General features: G+C 45.0%; 1 protein-coding gene and 1 long non-coding RNA gene across 3 annotated transcripts; one reads left to right on the top strand and one right to left on the bottom strand.

Moving 5' to 3' along the window:
- Positions 1-394: 394 nt before the first annotated feature.
- On the bottom strand, positions 395-17,420 carry iars2 (isoleucyl-tRNA synthetase 2, mitochondrial). 2 transcript variants are annotated; one of them, XM_036955016.2, is made up of 22 exons: positions 16,472-17,420; positions 16,080-16,202; positions 15,761-15,914; positions 15,263-15,411; positions 15,090-15,139; positions 11,342-11,542; positions 11,118-11,233; positions 10,856-11,025; positions 9,948-10,038; positions 9,682-9,833; positions 6,905-7,065; positions 6,722-6,824; positions 6,515-6,608; positions 5,966-6,043; positions 4,909-5,011; positions 4,668-4,770; positions 4,424-4,549; positions 4,080-4,318; positions 3,786-3,931; positions 3,521-3,711; positions 3,218-3,362; positions 395-1,134 (listed from the first exon to the last, which is right to left on the bottom strand). In XM_036955016.2, exons 1-22 carry the CDS (start codon positions 16,730-16,732, stop codon positions 989-991), a joined length of 3,102 nt encoding a protein of 1,033 aa, XP_036810911.2. In that variant the 5' UTR covers positions 16,733-17,420; the 3' UTR covers positions 395-988. The 2 variants fall into 2 exon arrangements, with proteins under 2 accessions (XP_036810911.2, XP_036810912.2); XM_036955017.2 differs by lacking the exon at positions 5,966-6,043.
- A 1,722-nt stretch (positions 17,421-19,142) lies between these two features.
- LOC110498074 (uncharacterized) lies at positions 19,143-20,701 on the top strand. Its single transcript, XR_002469770.3, has 2 exons — positions 19,143-19,270; positions 19,794-20,701. It is a non-coding gene; the product is annotated as an uncharacterized LOC110498074 (long non-coding RNA).
- Positions 20,702-21,981: the final 1,280 nt, after the last annotated feature.

The following is a 21,981-nucleotide window of genomic DNA, read 5'->3' as shown; positions in this document are numbered from 1 at the left end:
GCATGGTTTCTCTCTCTCTGGGCCTGGGGGAAGAACAGTTAACACTGGTCATTTCCAAAGATGGTAGCAGTACATGGCTGCGTTGAGTAATGGAAACGGTGCTGTTCTGAAAAAATGGGGAGAGGTTGGGTTGTGGGTTAAATGCATCATTAATATGTCATGCATTGCTTCAAGCCACACTAAATGGAGCGAACGTACTTCAATGTCTGTTCCAAGAAGGTTTTGGGGAAACGTGGCGTTCAGTAAAAACCGCCATGGGATTCTCTCCAGACCATTCAGGTAGACTCAGATATTTGTACCCTACTGAATGACACCTTGGTTTTCAAAGGGTGATAGGAATCACTGGTTTAAGAGGATTTTTAGGAATATTGCACTTATTTGGCTTCCGAGTGTATTTTAATGATCGTCCTTTATTTAATAGATTTCGTACAAGTGGACAGGAGAACTATACAGATTATCATTAAACATGAATACAAATAAAAAAAACTAAGCGCTCAGTGTTGTACCATCCCCTATATATCCTTCTAATACATACAATAATCAGACCCGATGACTTGATTCTCTTAGTAGGTATATTACTGCACTCTGTGCCTCATAGGAGGGGTCCAGGACTATCAATACATGTCCCTTTCTAGGAAACATCACTGATGTGCCCTTCTTTGGGAGAGGTGTCTTATGAACTCAAAAGTACTGCATAGCTCTTATGACAATTCCCTCTATCAAAATAAAATGTGTGCTTTGTTTTACGAAGCCTGTCTTGTAAAGCATCCCATCCTCACGCGGCAACATGCCAGAGTCAATGTCAGCTGAAGAGCTGAAGAAAGATGTCATTTAGGTAACTCAGACAGTCTGGCTGTCGCTGTTACCCCTCTCAGTGCGTTGCTAAGCAGGGTCTTTCTTGGTTGACCCCTGGTTGTCTGGAGTCAGTTCAAGCAGACAGACCGGGTTAGACGGCAATTTGCAGGTTGTGATGGTGCGGGCGGACGTGTCACTGCGCCCTAGTAAGGATGGTCTGGCAGCGGGGGCAGGGGCAGTCTGGAGAGCTTGAGGTGTACCGTCGGCACCTCGGGCACCGGGCCATGGAGGTGGGCACTGCCGCTACTTGGTAAGCACTGTCCTCACGGATAACCCCACCTGATTGGACAGAGAGAAAAGGTTACTAGGGGCTATGATTAGGGAGGTTAAAAGATCATATTCATTAGTGCACACCATATTAAAAAGTTTCAGTGTATAGTGAACACGAACCAGGTTACTGTATGACCCCTAAAATACTTGGGTGTGTTAAACTGGCAGCCCAATTTTGATATTCTTTACACTAATTGGTGTTGACCGATCACATCAGCTCTTGTTTTTTTAGAGCTGATCTGATTCGTCAAAAGACCGATTAGTGAAAACAAAGTTCAGAATTGGGCTGCCTATAAAAATTGTCATCCTAATAATTGCTCCCACAGTTGATTTCTTCAAACCAAGCTGCATACCTATTGCAGATTCAGTCTTCCCAGCCTGGTGCAGGTCTACAATTTTGTTTCTGGTGTCCTTTGACAGCTCTTTGGTCTTGGTCATAGTGGAGTTTGGAGTGTGACTGAGGTTGTGGACAGGTGTATTTTATACTGATAAGTTCAAACAGGTGCCATGAATACAGGTAACGAGCAGAGGACAGAGGAGCCTCTTAAAGAAGTTACAGGTCTGTGAGAGCCAGAAATCTTGCTTATTTGTAAGTGACCAAATACTTATTTTCCACCATAATTTGCAAATAAATTCATATAAAATTCTACAATGCGATTTTCTGGATTTTTTTTTTTCTCTCATTTTGTCTGTCATAGTTGAAGTGTACCTATGATGAAAATTACAGGCCTCTCATCTTTTTAAGTGGGAGAACTTGCACAATTGGTGGCTGACTAAATACTTTTTTGCCCCACTGTATTCTATTCTTAGTCTATGCTGCTCTGACATTGCTCATCCAAATATTTATATATTCTTAATTCCATTCCTTTACTTTAGTTTGTGTGTATTGTTGTGAAATTGTTAGATATTACTGCACTGTTAGAAACAAGCATTTCGCTACACCTGCAATAACATCTGCTAAATACGTATGTGACCAATAAAATTTGCCACTTAGAATTATCAGCCCACCGAGTGAAGCATGAGATTGAACTTCACGCAACTTTCTAGAGCAGTGGTAACCAAAAAGGTGTAAACAGTGTTTACCCTCCACTACATCACTGGTTGTAATATTGCTTTTTATTTCTGGCTTGGCTTCCCGTGTGATTTTACCCACGTGACACTTCTGGAAAGTAACAGAAATTATAGTACCGAAACCTTTTCATATTTTAGTTTCAAAAAGTACAGAAGTAGAAGTAGTCAGAGCATTCATACTTCTTGAGCTTCCCTGAGCAGAGCTGTTGTGAAGGAAGTTGTCAAGAAGGTGATGTTTATACAGGACCTCCTGCCCCACCTACCATCAACTGTGTCAAACCCTCCTTACGGAGCCTCCGGATCGCATTGCTAGAGCAAGTATGAATTGGCTATTAACTGTGTTGGAGCTGTCAAACTGGTGAGCAGCTTATCTTGATCAGTGTCATGAAGCCACACCTATCCCACTCGCGTTAGAAGTTCAGAATGAGAAAGTTTAGGCTATATAGAAATAATGACGCTCAAATAAAAATAATCCTTAAACTAAATAATGAGGATTTGCATCATCGTAATAAAGGTGTAGATTACATCACATATTCTAGTGTTCGAACTTGTAAACAAGGCTGCATGGGATTTCTTAATGTGACTCCGTGCAGCCAATGGAAAGGAGCTGCTTGTGGATTTGACAGCTCTAACGCAGTTCTACCTCCTTCACTGCCAATACAACCGCTTTGTGGATGTCAGCTAAAGCGGATATGATTGTATATAAAAACATTTTTAAAAGTAACCTTTATTTAACTAGGCAAGCCAGTTAAGAACAAATTCTTATTTACAATGACGGTCTACCCCGTCCAAACCCGGACGACGCTGGGCCAATTGTGCGCCGCCCTATGGGACTCCCAATCACGGCCGGATTGTATGCAGCTTGGATTCGAACCAGGGACTGCAGTGACGCCTCTTGCACTGAGATGCAGTGTCTTAGACCGCTGCACCACTCGGGAGCCCTATAGAACCCCGAGTTTCATTTTGGATTCAGCTACTACAGCATTGTAAATGTACTAGTGTTAGCTTAGCTTGGACTCACCCTCAAGGTTGATGAGGAAACTGCCATTGCTGATGAGGGCATCAGCGGGCAGGTCTCTGGGCAGGGCGCTAGTCAGGGTTGTCTGCGATGACATCATCAGCTCTGTTAGCTGAGAGGAAGAGGAAGTAGGTTCGTCTTGGAGAGACTGAGAAAGAGAGATTAGATAGGTAAAGTTTGTGGTAGCCAACTTGGAGTCGCCTTTCTGAGGCCTGAAAGACCGTCCCTTCCATACAACTACATCTCAGCCGTTTGTGGTATAGTGATTATGACGAGGACATCAGAGAGCGCATTCTGCCCCCTTACCTCAATGAGTTCAAACAGTAGGCCAGGCTCAATCTCTATGGTCAGCTCATACTCGGCTGCATTGCGTCCTGGGATAGAGGACAGGAAGGAATCCCTGATAGCGCATGCCCCCTCCACGGCTTCCTCCAATCCCGGCCTACGCCACACAGGACTGCTCTTAATCCAGCCACTCCTGAACAGGGTCTCCCCCTCTGAAGATAGAGACTTTCAGAGTCACTGAGACACACACACAGGTACAGGCACACACAAACACACAAGGCCATACCGTTATGTCCTGGGGCGTGTAAATAGACCTCTTCGGCCAGGTGAGGTAGGATAGGAGCGATGGAGCGCGTCACTCCGTCCAGAATCTCCTCTAGAACCGTCTGACAGGACCGCCGACCCAACGAGTCCTCAGGATCACAGTACAGCCTGAGAGAAGGAGAGAGTAACAGACTATTAATAGTGCCATATAGTAGTAATGACAGTCATTATAGTGTTGTCATAAGTGTAACAGAGTAGTAGTAGACAATGTAATAACAATAGCAGTGGTAGTAGTATTTAGCAAAAGTATCAGTACCTGTCCTTGATGATGCTGAAGTAGAACTTGGAGAGGTCTCTGGTGATGAAGGCTTGGAGCAGGCGGATGGCCCTGCCCGCACCAAAATCATTGTAGGCATCTGTCATCTTCATACTGTAGTTCCGTAGAAGGTGCAGTAGGTACTGGTCGATGTAGTGCATTTCTTTAGGGTCCACTGCCTGAGTACGAGGGTCAAAACCCTGCAGATTCCCTAGCAAGAACTTCAGGGTATTCCTCAACTAGAACGAGACGAGGAAGAGCTTTTACAGTGGAGTGGAGAAGCAGGTAACGAGACTTCTACACAGACTGACAGACCCACAGATAGTAGACACCATGACACTCACCTTATTGATGCTGTCTCTGGCTGAGTTGAGCACGTTGGGGCCGATCTGGACCTCAGAGAAGACGTTGGACTCTGCCACCCACCAACGCAACACATCCACTCCATAGGCAGGAGACACACTGGGGTCCTGGGGGAAATAGAGGGAAAGAGATAGGTGAATGCCTTTAAGGACTAACACTGTTGACCACCCTGGCAGTGTGTGTATGTTTCTCCAGAAAGGTTAGGTCTCATCCACAGCCTCTCACCTCCCCCCCGTGGATGACTGTATCGGGGTCTACTACGTTGCCTAAAGACTTGGACATCTTCTCTCCTTTCTCGCTTATCACAAAGTCATGTATCATCAGAGCCCTGAGAGAGAGAAAGAGAGAGAAAGTCATGCATCATCAGAGCCCTGAGAGAGAAAGTTATAAATACAGATTCTTCTCTGGCTTTCTTACGGACACATTTACAACAAGCACACCTAGATATAAAAAGTATTTCACTGACTTGTAGGGAGCCCTTTTCTGCACGGCAACACTGGTGAGCAGAGAGGACTGGAACCAACCACCTATCTGGTCCTTTCCCTCCACATACACATCAGCCCTCGAGTCTGACGAGAGAGAGAGCGAGCGAGCGGAAAAACATGTTTAGTTCTTTACCAATTCATGCGAACAGAGAGGAAAGCCAGATGGTTAGTATCAGGAGAACGTCACTGACTTTGTCCACAAGAGGTAGGACAAGTCTAGAGGGACAGAGACCACAGCCACTGGTAGTGAGGACATTGAGACAATGCATGACAAGTATACCAAGATTGTGCAACCATGCCTTGACCAATGCCCTGCGTGAAAGTAGTAGCGACAGACATTCCACCTTGGCCAGCCTTGGGAGAGACGGTACAGAAACGTTACATGGCGAGGCAGCCTTCCAAAGCCACGGGGTACTGTAGAGGTTAGAGAGCGGCTTAGAGACCGTAGTGCTCCTGCCTTAGACAATAGCACAGGGACAGCCACCAGGCTTTCAGGGGGAGATCCTCCCTTGCTGCCAAAGAGAGAGACTGCTGACTAAACAGAGAGCGCAGCCAGGGAGTGAATCTTATAGATAACCAATCTTTAAGGTTCTCAGCTCCCAAACAAGGTGCTCAGAGTCCCACATGCTGAGGAGAGAAGGGGAGGAGAGCAGGAGAGAGTCAGAGAGAGAGAGAGAGAGGGGGGGGGGGGGGGATAGTGAGAGAAAGAAACAGAAATCAATAGAAAAATGGAATGGAAATATGAAATATTGAGAAGAGATGGAGAGGAAGTAAGAGGGATGAGTAGAAGAGAGGGGGAAGGAGGGATGAGTAGAAGAGGGGGGAAGAGTAGAAGAGGGGGGGAAGAGTAGAAGAGGGGGGAAGAGTAGAAGAGGGGGGAAGAGTAGAAGAGGGGGGAAGAGTAGAAGAGGGGGGAAGAGTAGAAGAGGGGGGAAGAGTAGAAGAGGGGGGAAGAGTAGAAGAGGGGGGGGGGGGTGAGTAGAAGAAGGGGGAGGGGGGGGGGGGGGTGAGTAGAAGAGGGGTCTGGGGGTTATTAACCTGGCACCAGGGGTTTGCGTAGGGAAGGGAGCCAGCTGAGCCGTGACTCAGAGTCAGTGTCACTCTCCTCCTTCATTTCTGAAAACACAACACAACCACTCACATGGACAACATGGGTAAACCTTGGGAAATTGTGTGGCTGTATGTTGGATGTCAGTCTTGCCAAATGCCACAACAAGAACAATATCCAAACAAATGAAAGTCTTCCTTATTATCTGACTATAGAACACTTCAGTAAGGTGTGTTCCAGAGAGGGATAAAGCTAATGGCCGATGGACGAGGACTACACACACTTCATATGAGATTGAAGTAATTTCTAATGCATAAACAATTCACCATGTGCCAGAGAGAGATAGCATCACCATGCAGTTTGTACAGTATTCATTAACTGGACACTTAGAAAGTTGTGATTTAGCTAGGCCTAGCTAAGAAAACAACCTTCAGACACAGCCTTGAATTCTAAGAAAACACAAGTGTAGTCGCTAGTGTAAGAATACTTGGCAGATGTTGTACGTAGCTTCGCCAGGTTAGCTGAACACAGAGCCTCACCTCCAAGAACAGCAGCCCAGGAGGTTCCACTGTCAAACCAGATGTCCAACACATCATCTCCACGCTCGTAGTCTGTTACCTCTCCTGCTTTACTCTGACAAACACACACATACGTTAACCTTCACACACACACAAGGTGCTAAAATCCTCTTTTAATCATACAACCATATTCACTGACTTGAGAGTGAAAGTGCTGCGGTGACTCACCTTCTTAAGCACCTCTGGTGGCAGTAGAGATTCCAGGGGCAGCTCCCACCAGCAGTCACTGCCCTTCTCTGAGAACAGCTGGGTCACATGGGATACAGTGTGCCTTTAGGGGGAGAGAGCAGGGGTCAGAGCGGGGTGGCGTTGTGTGTGTGTGTGTGTGTATGTTTGTGGGTGTGTAGTTACTTGTTAATGAGAGGCTCTCCTGTCTCCTTGTGGTAGAACACAGGTATGGGCACACCCCAGCTCCTCTGGCGTGAGATACACCAGTACGGTCTTCGGTCCAGGTGGGCCAACAGACTGCCCCTCGCCGATTCTGGGATCACACGCACCTTAGCCAGCACTTCCTACACACAGTCAGAAATAGTTTCTTTATCCTCTAGAGCAGGGCTCCACAAGTAAATGTTTTAGTCAAATATTCGCTTTTTGGGCTTCTTGCAGTCTAAAAAATGATTTGTAATTATGTTCCGGCCCCCTGACCATCCGCTGAAGAAGAAAATAATCATCCCGCAGCTGAATTCAGTTGATCCCTGCTCTATAAGAAGAATCATTCTCCGTTTCTAAGAGTCTAACTTACTGAGTGGGACCTGTTCTAAGTGTATGAGTGAGAATCATCACCTGTTTGAAAGAATCCCTCTCAATGTATCGCAGTGAGAACAGATTCATCTCTGGGGGTGATAGACAGGCTTTAAGAGATGTACAACGTGAGACAAAAAGACAGATACTGGTGGACAAGGAGGCAAACAAGCAAAGGGTGGAGAGGACCCTCTCCTCAGGAAACGCAAGGGTGGAGAGGACCCTCTCCTCAGGAAACGCAAGGGTGGAGAAGACCCTCTCCTCAGGAAACGCAAGGGTGGAGAAGACCCTCTCCTCAGGAAACGCAAGGGTGGAGAAGACCCTCTCCTCAGGAAACGCAAGGGTGGAGAAGACCCTCTCCTCAGGAAACGCAAGGGTGGAGAAGACCCTCTCCTCAGGAAACGCAAGGGTGGAGAAGACCCTCTCCTCAGGAAACGCAAGGGTGGAGAAGACCCTCTCCTCAGGAAACGCAAGGGTGGAGAAGACCCTCTCCTCAGGAAACGCAAGGGTGGAGAAGACCCTCTCCTCAGGAAACGCAAGGGTGGAGAAGACCCTCTCCTCAGGAAACGCAAGGGTGGCCTGGCGAGGGATTAAATCCATGGCTAGTGCCCCCCATATAGGCTGGGGAAAAACCAGTGCTGACCTTGGGGAATATGAGGGCCAGAACATGACTAATGAACGGAATGTTTTCTTCTCAAGATTTGAATCAGACATTTTCGTGTCGGAGGTAAAACAAATGGAAGCATCATTACAAATGTTTGAGGGAGTTGTTGTTCAACAGTCTGATGTTCTTCAGTTGTTCAGGGGATGTAACACATACAAAAGCCCAGACAAAATAAGTGGACATGTGTTAAAGCACTGTGCTGAACAACTGGCTGGTGTTTTTACAGACATTTTCCAATCCTCACTCAACCAGCAACACATTCCAGTATTGTGGAAAAATCAATAATTATACCAATTCCTCAAGCATCTAATCCTTCTGTGCTGAATGACTACTGCCCTGTCGCCTTGACATCTTTAGTTATGAAATGCCTTGAGAAAATTGTGAAAAGTCATATTCTCAGTGTCACCCAGAAGCTCCTCGACCCATTTCAGTTTGCCTATCAGCCTAGCAGAGGAGTTGATGATGCCATTCTTACCCTCCTTAAACATGGTCTATAGACATCTAGAGGGTGCCAAATCCCATGTCAGGGTTCTGTTTGTTGACTTATCTTCTGCCTTCAACACCATCCTTACATTCTGGCACAGAGACTCATTCGGAACTTCTGCTTAGACGGGGGGCTGGTTTTGTGGCTGTTGGACTTCCTGAGCCAACGCTCACAGCGAGACAAAATAGGTCCCCATGTGTCAGATATACGCAATACCAACACAGGCTCTCCTCAGGGATGTGTTTTGTCCCCACTTCTGTACATCTTGTACACTAATAGTTGTACTAGTTCCCATACTGACAGACACCTCGTTAAGTTCGCTGATGACACTGCCTTGATCAGCCTGTTGTATAATGACAAGGAACATCTTGGCCCGGTCCTAGATGATTTTGTAGAGTGGTGTGAGGAATCACACTTGGTCCTCAATACCAACAAGACCAAAGAGATGTGCATAGACTTCAGGAAGCATACAACACCTACCTCTGCAACATCTATCAGAGGTCAGAATATAGAATTCAGAGGAATATAAATATCTGGGTGTTTTTTTGGACAATAAGCTTCAGTGGAGTAAATGTACAGACCTAGACCTGATCTACAAAAAGAGCCAACAGAGACTGTACTTTCTAAAAATGTTGTTTTAATGTAGACTGTACTATACTGACTCTGTTTTACAAATCTTTTATTGAGAGTATTTTAACTTTTTGTATTGTTTGTTGGTTTGACAATGCCACTGTCAGCCAGAGAAACATGCTGAGAAGGATTATTACCACAGCAAGCAAGGTACTTGGAGTCAAACAGACAGGCCTGGATGAGATCTTTAAGGTCAGGGCCCTCTGTAAGGCTCACAAAACCATATTAGACCCAAGCCACCCCATGTACCTGGACTTTGAATTACTCCCCTCTGGGCGCAGGTACAGGGCACCCCTCAGCAGGAAAAACAGAACGAGACAATAATTTGTGCCAGGTGTGATATCCCTCCTAAATAGCTCGGGCGAATGTTCCCATTGACCCCGTAAGGCCAGCAGGCTAATCTTTTCTTCGTTTTTTTTATGTTTTATTTCTTATTTCTTACTATTATTATTTTTATTGGTGCGTAAATGTTATGAAAGTTGTTTTGTCAATCGTGTTTTGTATTTAAACGCCACTTTGAATGTGTACATAACACTGCAACAGAATTTCCCCATGGGGACAATAAAGTCAGTAAGTAAGTAAGTGTTATCCTCAGTGTGTGATTCCTACCTTGGCCTTGTCTTTGAGGCTGGCGATGTCAATGAACCACTGTTTGCTGGGTCTGATGACTACAGGCTCTTTACTCCTCCAGTCGTATGGGTAACTGTGGACACACTCCTCCTCCTTCACTAGAGAACCGACAGCCTTCAGCATGGAGATCACTGACATGCACACAAAACACACACAAAAGCTTGTACAAAGAGAGCAAGAAGTTGAACTAGACAATACAAGTTGAGCATTATCCTCCCTGTCTCTCTCACACCGTTTCTTCCTACCTGTATCATTGCCCTCCCCCATCACAGACAGACTCTGTAGCTCAGGCCCAGCCAGCTCAGTGAACCTGCCTTCCTCATCCACGATACACTCCTAGAACAGAGGAAACACACACAGCCATACAGATTAGGGGTGGGTAATTGAAATGATTTTACTATTCGAATAATATCATGACGTTCAGATATACGGAGTCGAAATTCTCATTGTTATATAAAGAGTTACACAAAAAAATTATAGACTATCGACCAATCAGAACGACACAAATGCACACGGCAGAGGTAAACAGAGGCCATTCTGCTTTTCTTCAGTAGTTTGGCTAACAGCAACAGTGAACGAGAAGTGTGATTTTCACTAAGATAACTGATTGTTACAAAAAGTGTTTCTGGTGAGTGTTTTGCGTTGATCTGCGTCAGGTATTGTAGAAACTCTTAGATGAGCACCTGTAATTGCTATTTGAAGTGGGGCAATAGCAATGTAATGCACCATTATAAAAACTACACTCAAAAGTTTGATTAAATTAGGAATTTCAAATGTAGTGGTTATTAAACTCTTGGGTATATCATTGCAAGTAAAAATGTCACAAGGATAATGTAATTTAGACAAAAGCTTTTTCATTGTTAAAATAGTCCTGAAATTGGTTCACTCTGAAAATGAACACCCACTCAAGTAATCAAATACTAACATCCGTTCGGACATTTGATTAACCCCAGGAAGAGATTGGACCCCAGGAAGAGATTGGACCCCAGGAAGAGCTAATGGGAATCCTTAATAAACCGTGCCCATCTTTAGGACAGATGTCATTGGAAGTTCATGAAGACTTTTAGCCTGGAAGCCAGAATGTTTTTGAAGTTAGCCAACTGATATTGTTCTGTCAATCCCATTGATATATTAGTCAACTAAAGGAACGCACCACTGATAGTTTAAAGTGGGAGGCCACACTGTAGTCCTCCATCCCATGGGCAGGAGCTGTGTGAACCAATCCCGTTCCTTTGCCCATGGTTACAAAATTAGCTGGAAGCAATGGAACCTCCTTCTTGGGAATGGTGGGATGCTGGCAGACTCCTCCCTCAAGTTCTGTACCTGGAAGTGGGGATGGGAAGAGAAAGTGACAAGAGTGACATGACAATGTTTATCTGTCTGTCTGTCTGAGTGTGTGTGTGTGTCCAGTTTACCTGTGAAAGTGCCCACACTCTCCAGCTCTGTGCTCAGCAGTGTTGCCAGGCTGGAAACGCGCTCAGTGGCCACTAGGAGGAGCTGTGAGCTGTCTCTCCTCTTCACTACTGAGTACCTGTGTGTGAGATATTAAAACACATTTACAAAAGGTGGGAGTTATACCGTAGAGTACTGAAGGTGCAGGTAGGTGTGTGAGGGGATGTCTGTTGACAGCAGCACTTACTGGGCATTGGGCATAAAGCAGACAGCCTGGTTGGCTGGGATGGTCCATGGTTGGGTGGTCCACACCAACACAGAAATGCCGCCCAACTCCCCTACAGCTTCCGCCATCTTAGGGGGTAGGGTGGCCAGGGCAAAGGTGGCGTAGATTGCTTTGCTCACGTGCTGTGGGTTATACTCCAACTCTGCCTCCGCAAGAGCTGTCCTGGGGGGGGGGGGAGAGAGAGCGAGAGGGAGAGAGAAAATTAGAGGTAAGGAGGAGGAGAATGAAAGGAGGGGTGGGGGGGAGAGACGCAGCAGAGATACACTACATGGCCAAAAGAATGTGGACACCTGTTCGCTGAACATCTCATTCCAAGACCATGGGCATTAATATAGAGTTGGTCCCCCCTTTGCTGCCATAACAGCCTCCACTCTTCTGGGAAGGTTTTCCACTAGATGTTGGAACATTGCTGCAGGGACTTGCTTCCATTCAGCCACAAGAGTTTTAGTGAGGTCAGGCACTGATGTAGGGCAATTAGGCCTGGCTCGCAGTCGGCGTTCCAATTCATCCCAAAGGTGTTTGATGGGGTTGAGGTCAGGGTTCTGTGCAGGTCAGTCAAGTTCTTCCACACCAATCTCAACAAACCATTTCTGTATGGACTTCGCTTTGTGCACGGGAGCATTGTTATGCTGAAACAGGAAAGGGCCTCTTCCAAATTATTGCCACAAAGTTGGAAGCACAGAATCGTCAAGAATGTCATTGTTTGCTGTAGCGTTAAGATTTATCTTAACTAGAACTAAGGGGCCTAGCCCAAACCATGAAAAACAGCCTTGAAAAACAGCCGCAACATTATTCCTCCATCACCAAACTTTACAGTTGGCACTATGCTGACATCCGCCAGGAGCATGCCATTGGTGGATTCGGAAAATAGCTGAATCCACTAATTTGAAGGGCCGTTCACAATCTTTTCTATGGAGGAATAATTGTCTATGGAGATGTGTCTGTCAGAGTGTCAAATGCTGAAGCGTGATTCATTACTCCAGAGAATGTGTTTCCACTGCTCCAGAGTCCAACGGCGGCAAGATTTACATCATCCCAGCCGATGCTTGACATTGCGCATGGTGATCATAGTTACTGATCAATTCATTTATAATTAGAAGTTTTTGTTATCCGTTTGAAAAACTTTTTTATTTTTGTACTCATGTACGATATCCTAACCGCCATCGATAAAAGACAGTACTGTGCAGCCGTCTTCATTGACTTGGCCAAGGCTTTGCACTGTGTCAAACACCACATTCTTATCGGCAGACTCAACAGCCTTGGCTTCTCAAATTACTGCCTCGCCTGGTTCACCAACTACTTCTCAGATAGAGTTCAATGTGTCAAATCGGAGGGCCTGTTGTCTGGACCTCGGGCAGTCTATTGGGGTGCCACAGGGTTAAATTCTCAGGCCGACTTCTCTCTCTCTGTAGATATCAATGATGTCGCTCTTGCTTCTGGTGATTCTCTGATCCACCTCTACGCAGACGACACCATTCTGTATACTTCTGGCCCTTTTTTGGAGAGTGTGCTAAAAAAAACATAAAACGAGCTTCAACGCCATACAACACTCCTTCCATGGCCTCCAACTGCATTTAACTGCTAGTAAAACTAAGTGCATGCTCTTCAACAAATTGCTGCCCGCACCCTCTCGCCCAACTAGCATCATTACTGTGGAAGGTTCTGACCTAGAATATGTGGACAACTACAAATACCTAGGTGTCTGGTTAGACTGTAAACTCTCCTTCCAGACTCACATTAAGCATCTCCAATCCAAAATTAAATCTAGAATCGGCTTTCTATTCCGCAACAAAGCATCCTTCACTCATGCTGCCAAAAATACCCTCGTAAAACGGACTATCCTACTGATCCTCGACTTCGGCAATGTCATTTACAAAATAGCCCCCAACACTCTACTCAGCAAACTGGATGTAGTTTATCACAATGCCATCTGTTTTGTCACCAAAGCCCCATATACTACCCAACACTGCGACCTGTATGCTCTCGCTACATATTCGTCGCCAAACCCACTGGCTTCAGGTCATCTATAAGTCTTTGCTAGGTAAAGCCCCGCCTTATCTCAGCTCACTGGTAACCATAGCAACACCCACCCGTAGCACACGCTCCAGCAGGTACATTGCACTGGTCCTCCCCAAAGCCAACCCTTCCTTTGGCCGTCTTTCCTTCCAGTTCTCTGCTGCCAATGATTGGAACGAATTGCAAAAATCACTGAAGCCTTACATCTCCCTCTCTAACTTTAAGCATCAGCTATCTGAGTAGCTTACCGATCACTGTACCTGTACACAGCCAATCTGTAAATAGCACACCGGACTACCTCATCCCCATATTATTATTTACCCTCTTGCTCTTTTGCACCCCAGTATCTCTACTTGCACATCATCATCTGCACATCCATCACTCCACTATTAATGCTGAATTGTAATTATTTTCACCTCTAGAGCCTATTTATTGCCTACCTCCCTACAGATCTATAGATTTTTCTATTTTTATTTTGTGTTATTGACTGTACGTTTGTTTATGTGCAACTCTGTGTTGTTGTTTTTGTCGCGCTGCTTCATCTTCATGGGCGGCAGGTAGCCTAGTGATTAGAGTGTTGGACTTGTAACCGAAAGGTTGCAAGATCGAATCCCAGAGCTGACAAGGTAAAAATCTGTTTTTCTGCCCCTGAACAAGGCAGTTAAACCACTGTTTCTAGGCCGTCAATGTAAATAAGAATTTGTTCTTAACTGACTTGCCTAGTTAAAAAAAGGTAAAACAAAACAAAAATCTTGGCCAGGTCGCAGTTGTAAATGAGAACATGCTCTCAACTGGCCTACCTGGTTAAATAAAGGTGAAATAAATAAAAACAGAATTAGTATAGTATTTTATATCAGCCCATGGGCTACCGACCACACCTGCACACCATTTTTTTAATTTAAATGTTTTTATCTGTATTGTTGACGAAAAGTTGTTTTTTGGTGCAAATAAATTAAACATAAACCTATTAGGCTTGTGTGTGGCTGCTTGGCCATGGAAACCCATTTCATGAAGCTCCTGACGAACAGTTCTTGTGCTGACGCTGCTTCCCGAGGCAGTTTGGAGCTCGGTAGTGAGTGTTGCAACCGAGGACAGACGCACTATGCGCTTCAGTACTCGGCAGTCCCGTTCTGTGAGCTTGTGTGGTCTACCACTTCGCGGCTGAGCCGTTGTTGCTCCTAGACGTTTTCACTTCACAATAACAGCGCTTACAATTGAGCAGGGCAGCTCTAGCAGGGCAGATATTTGACAAACTGAATTGTTGGAAAGGTGCCACTTTGAAAGTAACTGAGCTCTTTAGTACGTGCCATTCTACAGCCAATCTCTGTCTATATTGCATGGCTGTGTGCTCGATTGTATACACTGGGTGACAGGTAGCCTAGTGGTCAGAGCGTTGGTCTAGTAACCGGAAGGCTGCTAGATCGAATCCCAGAGCTGACAAGGTAAAAATCTGTTTTTCTGCCCCTGAACAAGGCAGTTAACCCACTGTTCCTAGGCCGTCAATGTAAATAAGAATTTGTTCTTAACTGACTTGCCTAGTTAAATAAATAAAATACACCTGTCAGCAATGGGTGTGGCTGAAATAGCCGAATCCACTAATTTGAAGGGGTATCCATATACACTACATGGCCAAAAGTATGTGGAAGAGCTATGTAGCAGAGACTATATCCAGAAGCCACTAAGTGCTGCCTACCTGGAGGAGGGAGACCAGAAAACTGGCTTGTAGTCCTGGTAGATCAGACCCTAGAAATTACAACACAAGAACAAACAGTTAGCTCCTGGGGGGGAGAGAGCGAGCAAGCGAAATAATGAGTGTCAGATCTTCTGGAGAGACAGGCTGACCCAAATTGATAGAATATATCCCACCTTGCTGTGCATGTCCTGGAAGACCTTAAGCTGAGCTGCCTCATAAGTCCCATCAAAGGTGTAGTAGCACTTATCCCAGTCCGCCATCACACCCCAGCGCTGGAAGGCAGCACGCTGACGAGCGATCGCCCCCTCCGCAAACTCCCGAGCTGGAGAGCAGAGGGACCACAGTTCATCAACAGACACACACACACAGCTGATTTTCTGGTGTCATACATACACAGGGGGATATCAGATTATTTTAAATCAATAGGCAGAGCTGTTTTTGTGTTTGTGAACCACAGTCATGTGATGAGTAATTTTGTCTGAGACCTGAATATTTGTGTAAGCTCCAAAAGTGAATGCCTACGCTTTTAACAGCCTACACTTTCAGCTCAATAGGCTAACATGATCCTTGCCAGGTCTCGCTGGTGACCTGGGTTTGATACCTAGTCAGTTCCATCCATCCACAATAAGTGACCAGTAATGTATCAGCTGTCTGTTCCCTGCCCCACTGACCTTTCTGTCTTATCTGCAGAGGGCTCAGTCCACTGGTTCCCAGCTCTCCCAGTGCCTTCAGCTCAATGGGCAGCCCATGGCAGTCCCAGCCTGGGACATAGTGAACCTGTTTCCCCCTCAGCATCTCAAAGCGGTTCTGGATGTCTTTGAGGATCTGGAACACACAACACCAAAGAATCATTATGATAAAGGCCTCGTCTTGCCAGTGAGAGCCATCACGGATTAATCTCTGTTCTGGGTTCAAGTCCAGTTGAGAAATATTGCACAGCTTGATTCTCTGCTAAATGACTAAAATGTAAAATGTGGCAAATAACAACACCTTATTGAGGGCATGTCCCACATGTGGGTCCCCGTTGGCGTATGGGGGGCCATCGTGGAGACAGTATTCCTTCTTGGCCTTCCTCTCTCTCTGCCATGAGTAGAGTTCTGCAAAGCCACACTCCTAGACAGACAGAATCAATGCACTGACATATTACTGTCAAGTCTATAGTCACATCACAGGCACAGAGCTGAATTTCAGACACAGTCTCATTGAGAAAGGTTAGTTAGTTAGCTAACCAAAAGGAGTCTTGCAGTGGCTAGTAAACCTCGTTTGTTTATCTGACATTCTTTAGCAATCGGTCACACGCACCCGTTTCGAAACATGTGGCTCACTGGTAAGCTATCTAGTTAGTATGACATTAGCATGCTAGACTAGAGCACTCGTCTTACCTGTTGTATCTGTACCTCCCGGTCTATGAGATTCTGTCCGGTTAGTTTCATGGGGAATTCAGTACGGGGAAGCAACACACTGTCGCGGTACGGCCCGGCACCCTGGGCGGCTGCAGGGTGAACCGTACCTTCGGTGGAGCTGACATTTTGACAACGGCTGGTGTTGAAGGAGAGTGCGGGGTGGAGAAGGGCGCCTCTCCGAACACTCGTTCCCCATCTCGCTACGCTCTGGCTCACTGCTGAAATGCGGCACAGCAGCATGGAGAGGCAAACACTTCGTACTATTCTACCTACCAAAATTCTAAAACCGGTTTGCTGTTGTGATCGATCTGATTGCGACCCTTTAGAGCATTGGATCGCTTTTTTCTTGTTTTCCGGAAGTACTGGACGTAACACGCTACTACGGAAACTGTGAAAGGCCAAATTAGTTGTTTTCTTCGATTAGGTTCAACGGCGGTTGGCATCCAATAAATGTTGCATTACCGCCACCTACTAAACTGGAGTATAACTCCCTTATACTTACATTTGTGTTTTTTTAATCAAAAAAAAATCTAAAAAAATACCCTACCATCTAACACTACACAAACAAAAAGAATAATAAATGCCATACTCCACTATTTAAATGCATGTAGTCCTACTTCAGGCCTGAAAGGATGGGACACAACCACTTGACACACCCTGTGTCTCGCACACACACATACCTCTCCGCAGCTGCAACCACAAACTCTATTTTCTGCGACTTACGTTCCATCCCTGCTGTACAGTTGATAACCATTACTATAAATGCCAAAAGTCCAATCTTACTGAAACATATATCACTTGTTGGTCCATCCCTCTGTACTGGTACAGATCTACTACTCACACCACTCCTCTCAGATCCCTCCCCCTTAACCAAATCTTGTTCTACTTTCTTCACTGCCTCAGCATACGACAACTTCTGTACTACTCTATCCCTGGAAACCTCAACCTGCCTCTCTCGCACGGGACATTTCTGATCCCCAGCCCCATGGGCACCCCTACAATTAACACATACCACCACTTTCCACAATGCTACACATTCCTTTGTCTCATGCCCTTCTGCACTCTTCTCACACCTAGGAACCTCCCTCCTACAGACTGCTGCCACATGCCCATAAGCTTGACACCTGTAACAATGTAATGTAGTCAGCATAAAAGCTCATACAGGATCATTTATATATCCTAACATCACTGTTGGGCAAAGACTCAACAAAACTCAAAAGAACAGACAATGATTTATGTTTCTCCACACATGCCACCCTGTCTGCGTCGCACCAAACGACAAGCGTCACAAACACCGGGAATCTTCCCCTTCAGTTGGTCAGCTTTCACATTTACCTCTACCCCAGTAATCACTCCTTTCAATGGCGCCCTATTTTTGAGAGCCAAACAATTCACATCTCTTGCCCCCTTTCATTTAACACAGAGCGCCTGCTCCCTCTGACCAGCAGAAATACATACAAATGATCACAATACAACTTTTGGTTACTCTCACCAATTCCACAGCCATCAACCCTGTTTTCATTGACCCTGAAACCTCAAATGGATCAGCCAATAGGCAAGGGTCCACTTTTTCCAAAAACTTCACAGACTAATCTTTATCCTGACCCTCCGTGCAAGCCTCGGGCCCCGACAACTTCCTCACACCTACCACCTCCAATACTTCACCCTCACTCACTTCTCCTCCTGTCCAACTCTCTCTGCTTAAACTTTCTACCATTCTTCTTTAACAAACCATATTTTTTCCCATCATTTAACTGACCCAAGCTCACCCTCTTCCTCCCTCTCTCTCTCTCTTAGACCTCTGACTCTCTTTTTCCCTCCTTCCTCCTCCATATTTCAAGTATAACTCTCCTTGTGATAATACTGCACTTCTCCTGACAAACATCTTGTTCTTGCATTGTCAAGAGACGCCATTTAACCTGCTGTCACAATCTCCATACAATCAGCACGAACCCCTCGGGATGTAGCTGTCAACAGTGCATCGAACATGTAAAGGCCAAATTAGTTGTCATTGTGGTAGATAGTTTATATTTACCGCTAGACCTGTTTTTGTGTAAAACATTTATTTGACATTTATCATCAGGATATAACATAATAGCCAATATTTTCTACATCATAAACTACCTATAGGCCTAGTGTAGAAAATGCCCCCATTATGTTCAGGGAGGACAACAGGTGATAAACTCTGAGGAGAGATCATAATAGTATCAAGCTCTTCAAATTATAAACTTGTGAATTAATAGGCATATTCACTGACCGTGATATATAGGCCTAAAAAAGACAGTGATTAAAAACAAAGGTTATTATTTGAATTGCTGACAGTAAATCAAAGATGCTGTAAAGCACGTGTCAACCTCATTCCAGGATGGGGCCCGAGTATCTGCGGTTCGCTCCTCCCTTGTATTTGATTGATGAAATAAAGTCGCTACACTAATTTGCAACCTGCACCTGGTTGTCTATGTCCTAATTGAAAGGCCAGGACCAAGTTTTAGAAACCATGTTTTATGGGAGGCTTAGGGTAAATTGTAGGTTTCCATTGGAGGGGCAAACTAGACAGGTGGTTATGGGGACGAGCCCGGTTGACCTGAAGTCACAATCAGTGGGGGTATAAAATCCCCTGGATTTACACTCTACTCATTTACCGTGAGTGGGGAAAATAGCCATAGACAGACAGGTTACGCTACTCACCTAATTGAGGCTAAGAAAGAACCTGACAACATGACTAAAATGGTGATAACTTACATTGGCTTCCTTCTCCTTGCCATGCAGTTATCACAAGTAAGATACTTTTTTTTCTGAAATTATTTGCAATGTTTGATTTGTGAAATATACACTTTATTTAATTACACTGACGTTAGGCCTACCCAACATTCTGGGGAGTAGGCTAGGTATTCTGAAAGGTCAAATAGCATAGGCTATTCCATATAGTTTACAAATAGACGCGTTCTGTGACACGCTAATGATGACGTGGATAATTGGCCTCGGGTGTTTAGTCTGACTAGACTGTTTAATCTAACGTGCCTTTAATAATTTGAGACGAGCGCAATGTCAAACGGTAATGCCTTCAGATACTGAATCCAATATAAAGGTAATTTATGGGGAAAACTTGCCTCTTTCATAAGGTGATGGCACGAAATTGTAAGTTCTCAATTACCCTATGGCAGGCAATATGTTTAACTTCACACTTTTTGCGTTTTTTAAATTGGTCGGACGAAAGTGAGATTTAAATTGGGGAAAATGTTTTTTTTTTTCTATACATGAAGTTTGTTGCCACTGACGCGGCCCTATGCTCATGTTTCAGGTCTTCTCACAAAATATTAGGCGTAGGCCTACAACAAGGTCCCCGGCGATGACTGTGAACACTACCAAAGTTGCCGGCGGCGCACGTTCCAATATGACCAAGGTACCCGATATTGTCACTACCACCAACATCACCATTCCCAAAGGAGCCTGCGCGTCCTTGCAGTCCAATGCGTTTACGCTGCTCATTCTCATGGTGGCGGGCTCGCTCCTACAGGGCCGCTTATTGAGGGTTCATCAGCACTAAAGACACTGCCACGAATACAATCGGTGGAACAGAACCCCTTTCTGATGGGAATTATTTGGATCACACCTCCCCGGCTATTTCAACCCAGTATAGGCAGGCATACACTCCCTGCTTACTGGCCCTATGGTGTGGTCCCCTCAATGGCGGCAGGCCATGAGGATGTACTGAACTCTGCTTTTTGACTCTGTTGGTTCCAGTGTCCAGACAGCAGGCTGTCGTTTTGGACTGTTTTGTAACTTCTGAAGCTAAATGTTTGCTGTGCCTGGGAAATCAACTGCATATAATGTTGGTTGAGATGCGTTCTGTAATTAATGTAACCTATATTTTTGTCTGGCACTTGAGTCCAAGCTCCAACCTGGGTTTGAACCAGTGACCATCTGAACACAACTGCCTCTCACCATTAACCAGCTAGTCATTTCACACCTGTTACACTTGCTATTTCTACTCCTGAAACTGCAATGTATACTTTGTCAAAGGCTTGATATACTCTTGTGATTTGTAGAATAGCTACATTTTATATGTTAAGTTCTCAACTTTTGATTTTAACTTAAGCGGTGATGTAATATGTTTAGATTTATTTTGTATTGCCAGATTTAATAAAGCTATGACATTTACTATTAATATTCAATGTTGTACAATAAAATGAATAACACTACTACCTGTCAATTCTGAAACTTGATTACTGCCAAATGGAAGTCCATATTTTAGCATGGTGTAGAAATAAGACTTGAGCACTTTTTCCCATCAACTAAAATTACTTTTTGGTCTTTGGCTGGCTGTGAGACTCTTGTGGCTGATGGCTCAAGCTTTATTTTCATGACACTTTGACCGTAGGTCTACATAAAGGTTGCTACGCAACATGGCCAGAAGTATGTAGACAAACCTTCAAATTGGTGGATTGGCTAGTTCAGCCACCGTGCATGCAGTCTTACTAAAAAAACAACTTGGCAGCAGAATGACCTGTACTGAAGAGCTCAGTGACTTTGAATGTGGCACTGTCCTCGGATACCACCTTGCCGATAAGTCTTTTCTTTCCTATAACTGCCCTGATTTAAGTTATGGTGGCGCTGAAATGTCAAAGCAACTGGCTCAGTGTTAGGCCACACAGAATGGGATTTCTACGCGCCACACGGCGTGTGGAAATCGTCTCCGTTTCACTAGGGTTCCACATTTCTGGAAGTAATGTCGGCACAGGAACTGTTCAGGCGCTTCATGAAATAGGTTTCCATGGCAGAGTAGCGGCACACGACCCTAAGATCACCATGCTCAATGCCACGTGTCGGCAGGACTGGTGTAAAACCTGCCGTCATTGAACTGTGGCGCAGTGGAAAGGTGTTCTCTGGAGTGAAGAATTAGCCCCTTTAAGTGTAGGGAGATTTTTTAACGCTACATACAATTAGTGCTTTTAACATTTGGGCAAGGCCCTTTCCTGTTTCAGCAAGACCAGGTTTGAGTATCAGTGTTGAACTTGACTGACCTCAGCCCCATCAAACACCTTTGCGATAAATTGGAATGCTGACTAATCGCTCGACCTCACTAATGCCCTTGTGGCTGAATGGAAGCAAGTCCCCAACATCAGGTGGAGGCTGTTTTATAGCAGCAAAGGGGAACAACTTGATGCCCATTATTTTGAAATGAGCTGTTTGACAAGCAGGTGTCCATATACCATGTAATGTATCTTGTTCAATATTTTTACTAGACCTTAGGGAAGTGTTGCTTCCATGATGTGAGACATGGTTCTTTGATATGAAGCAATCACATACAAAGCATAAGTTCTTTAATCCCATCCCTCAGCCACGCTCAGCCCATCCCACCGATCACCGTAGACCACCCTCGTTTGGTTTCTATGTGCTGTATTTTTCAATTTTGCTGTGATTTACATTTTGAACCTTTCTAATCGTATAGTTTCCACAGATTGTGAACTAAAGAAAAACCTTTCCTA

Source organism: Oncorhynchus mykiss, chromosome 19, assembly GCF_057628025.1.
Source record: "Oncorhynchus mykiss isolate SJ-2025 chromosome 19, ASM5762802v1, whole genome shotgun sequence".
NCBI classification, from domain to species: Eukaryota; Metazoa; Chordata; class Actinopteri; order Salmoniformes; family Salmonidae; genus Oncorhynchus; species Oncorhynchus mykiss.
This window is presented reverse-complemented; position numbering and strand designations above follow the sequence as displayed.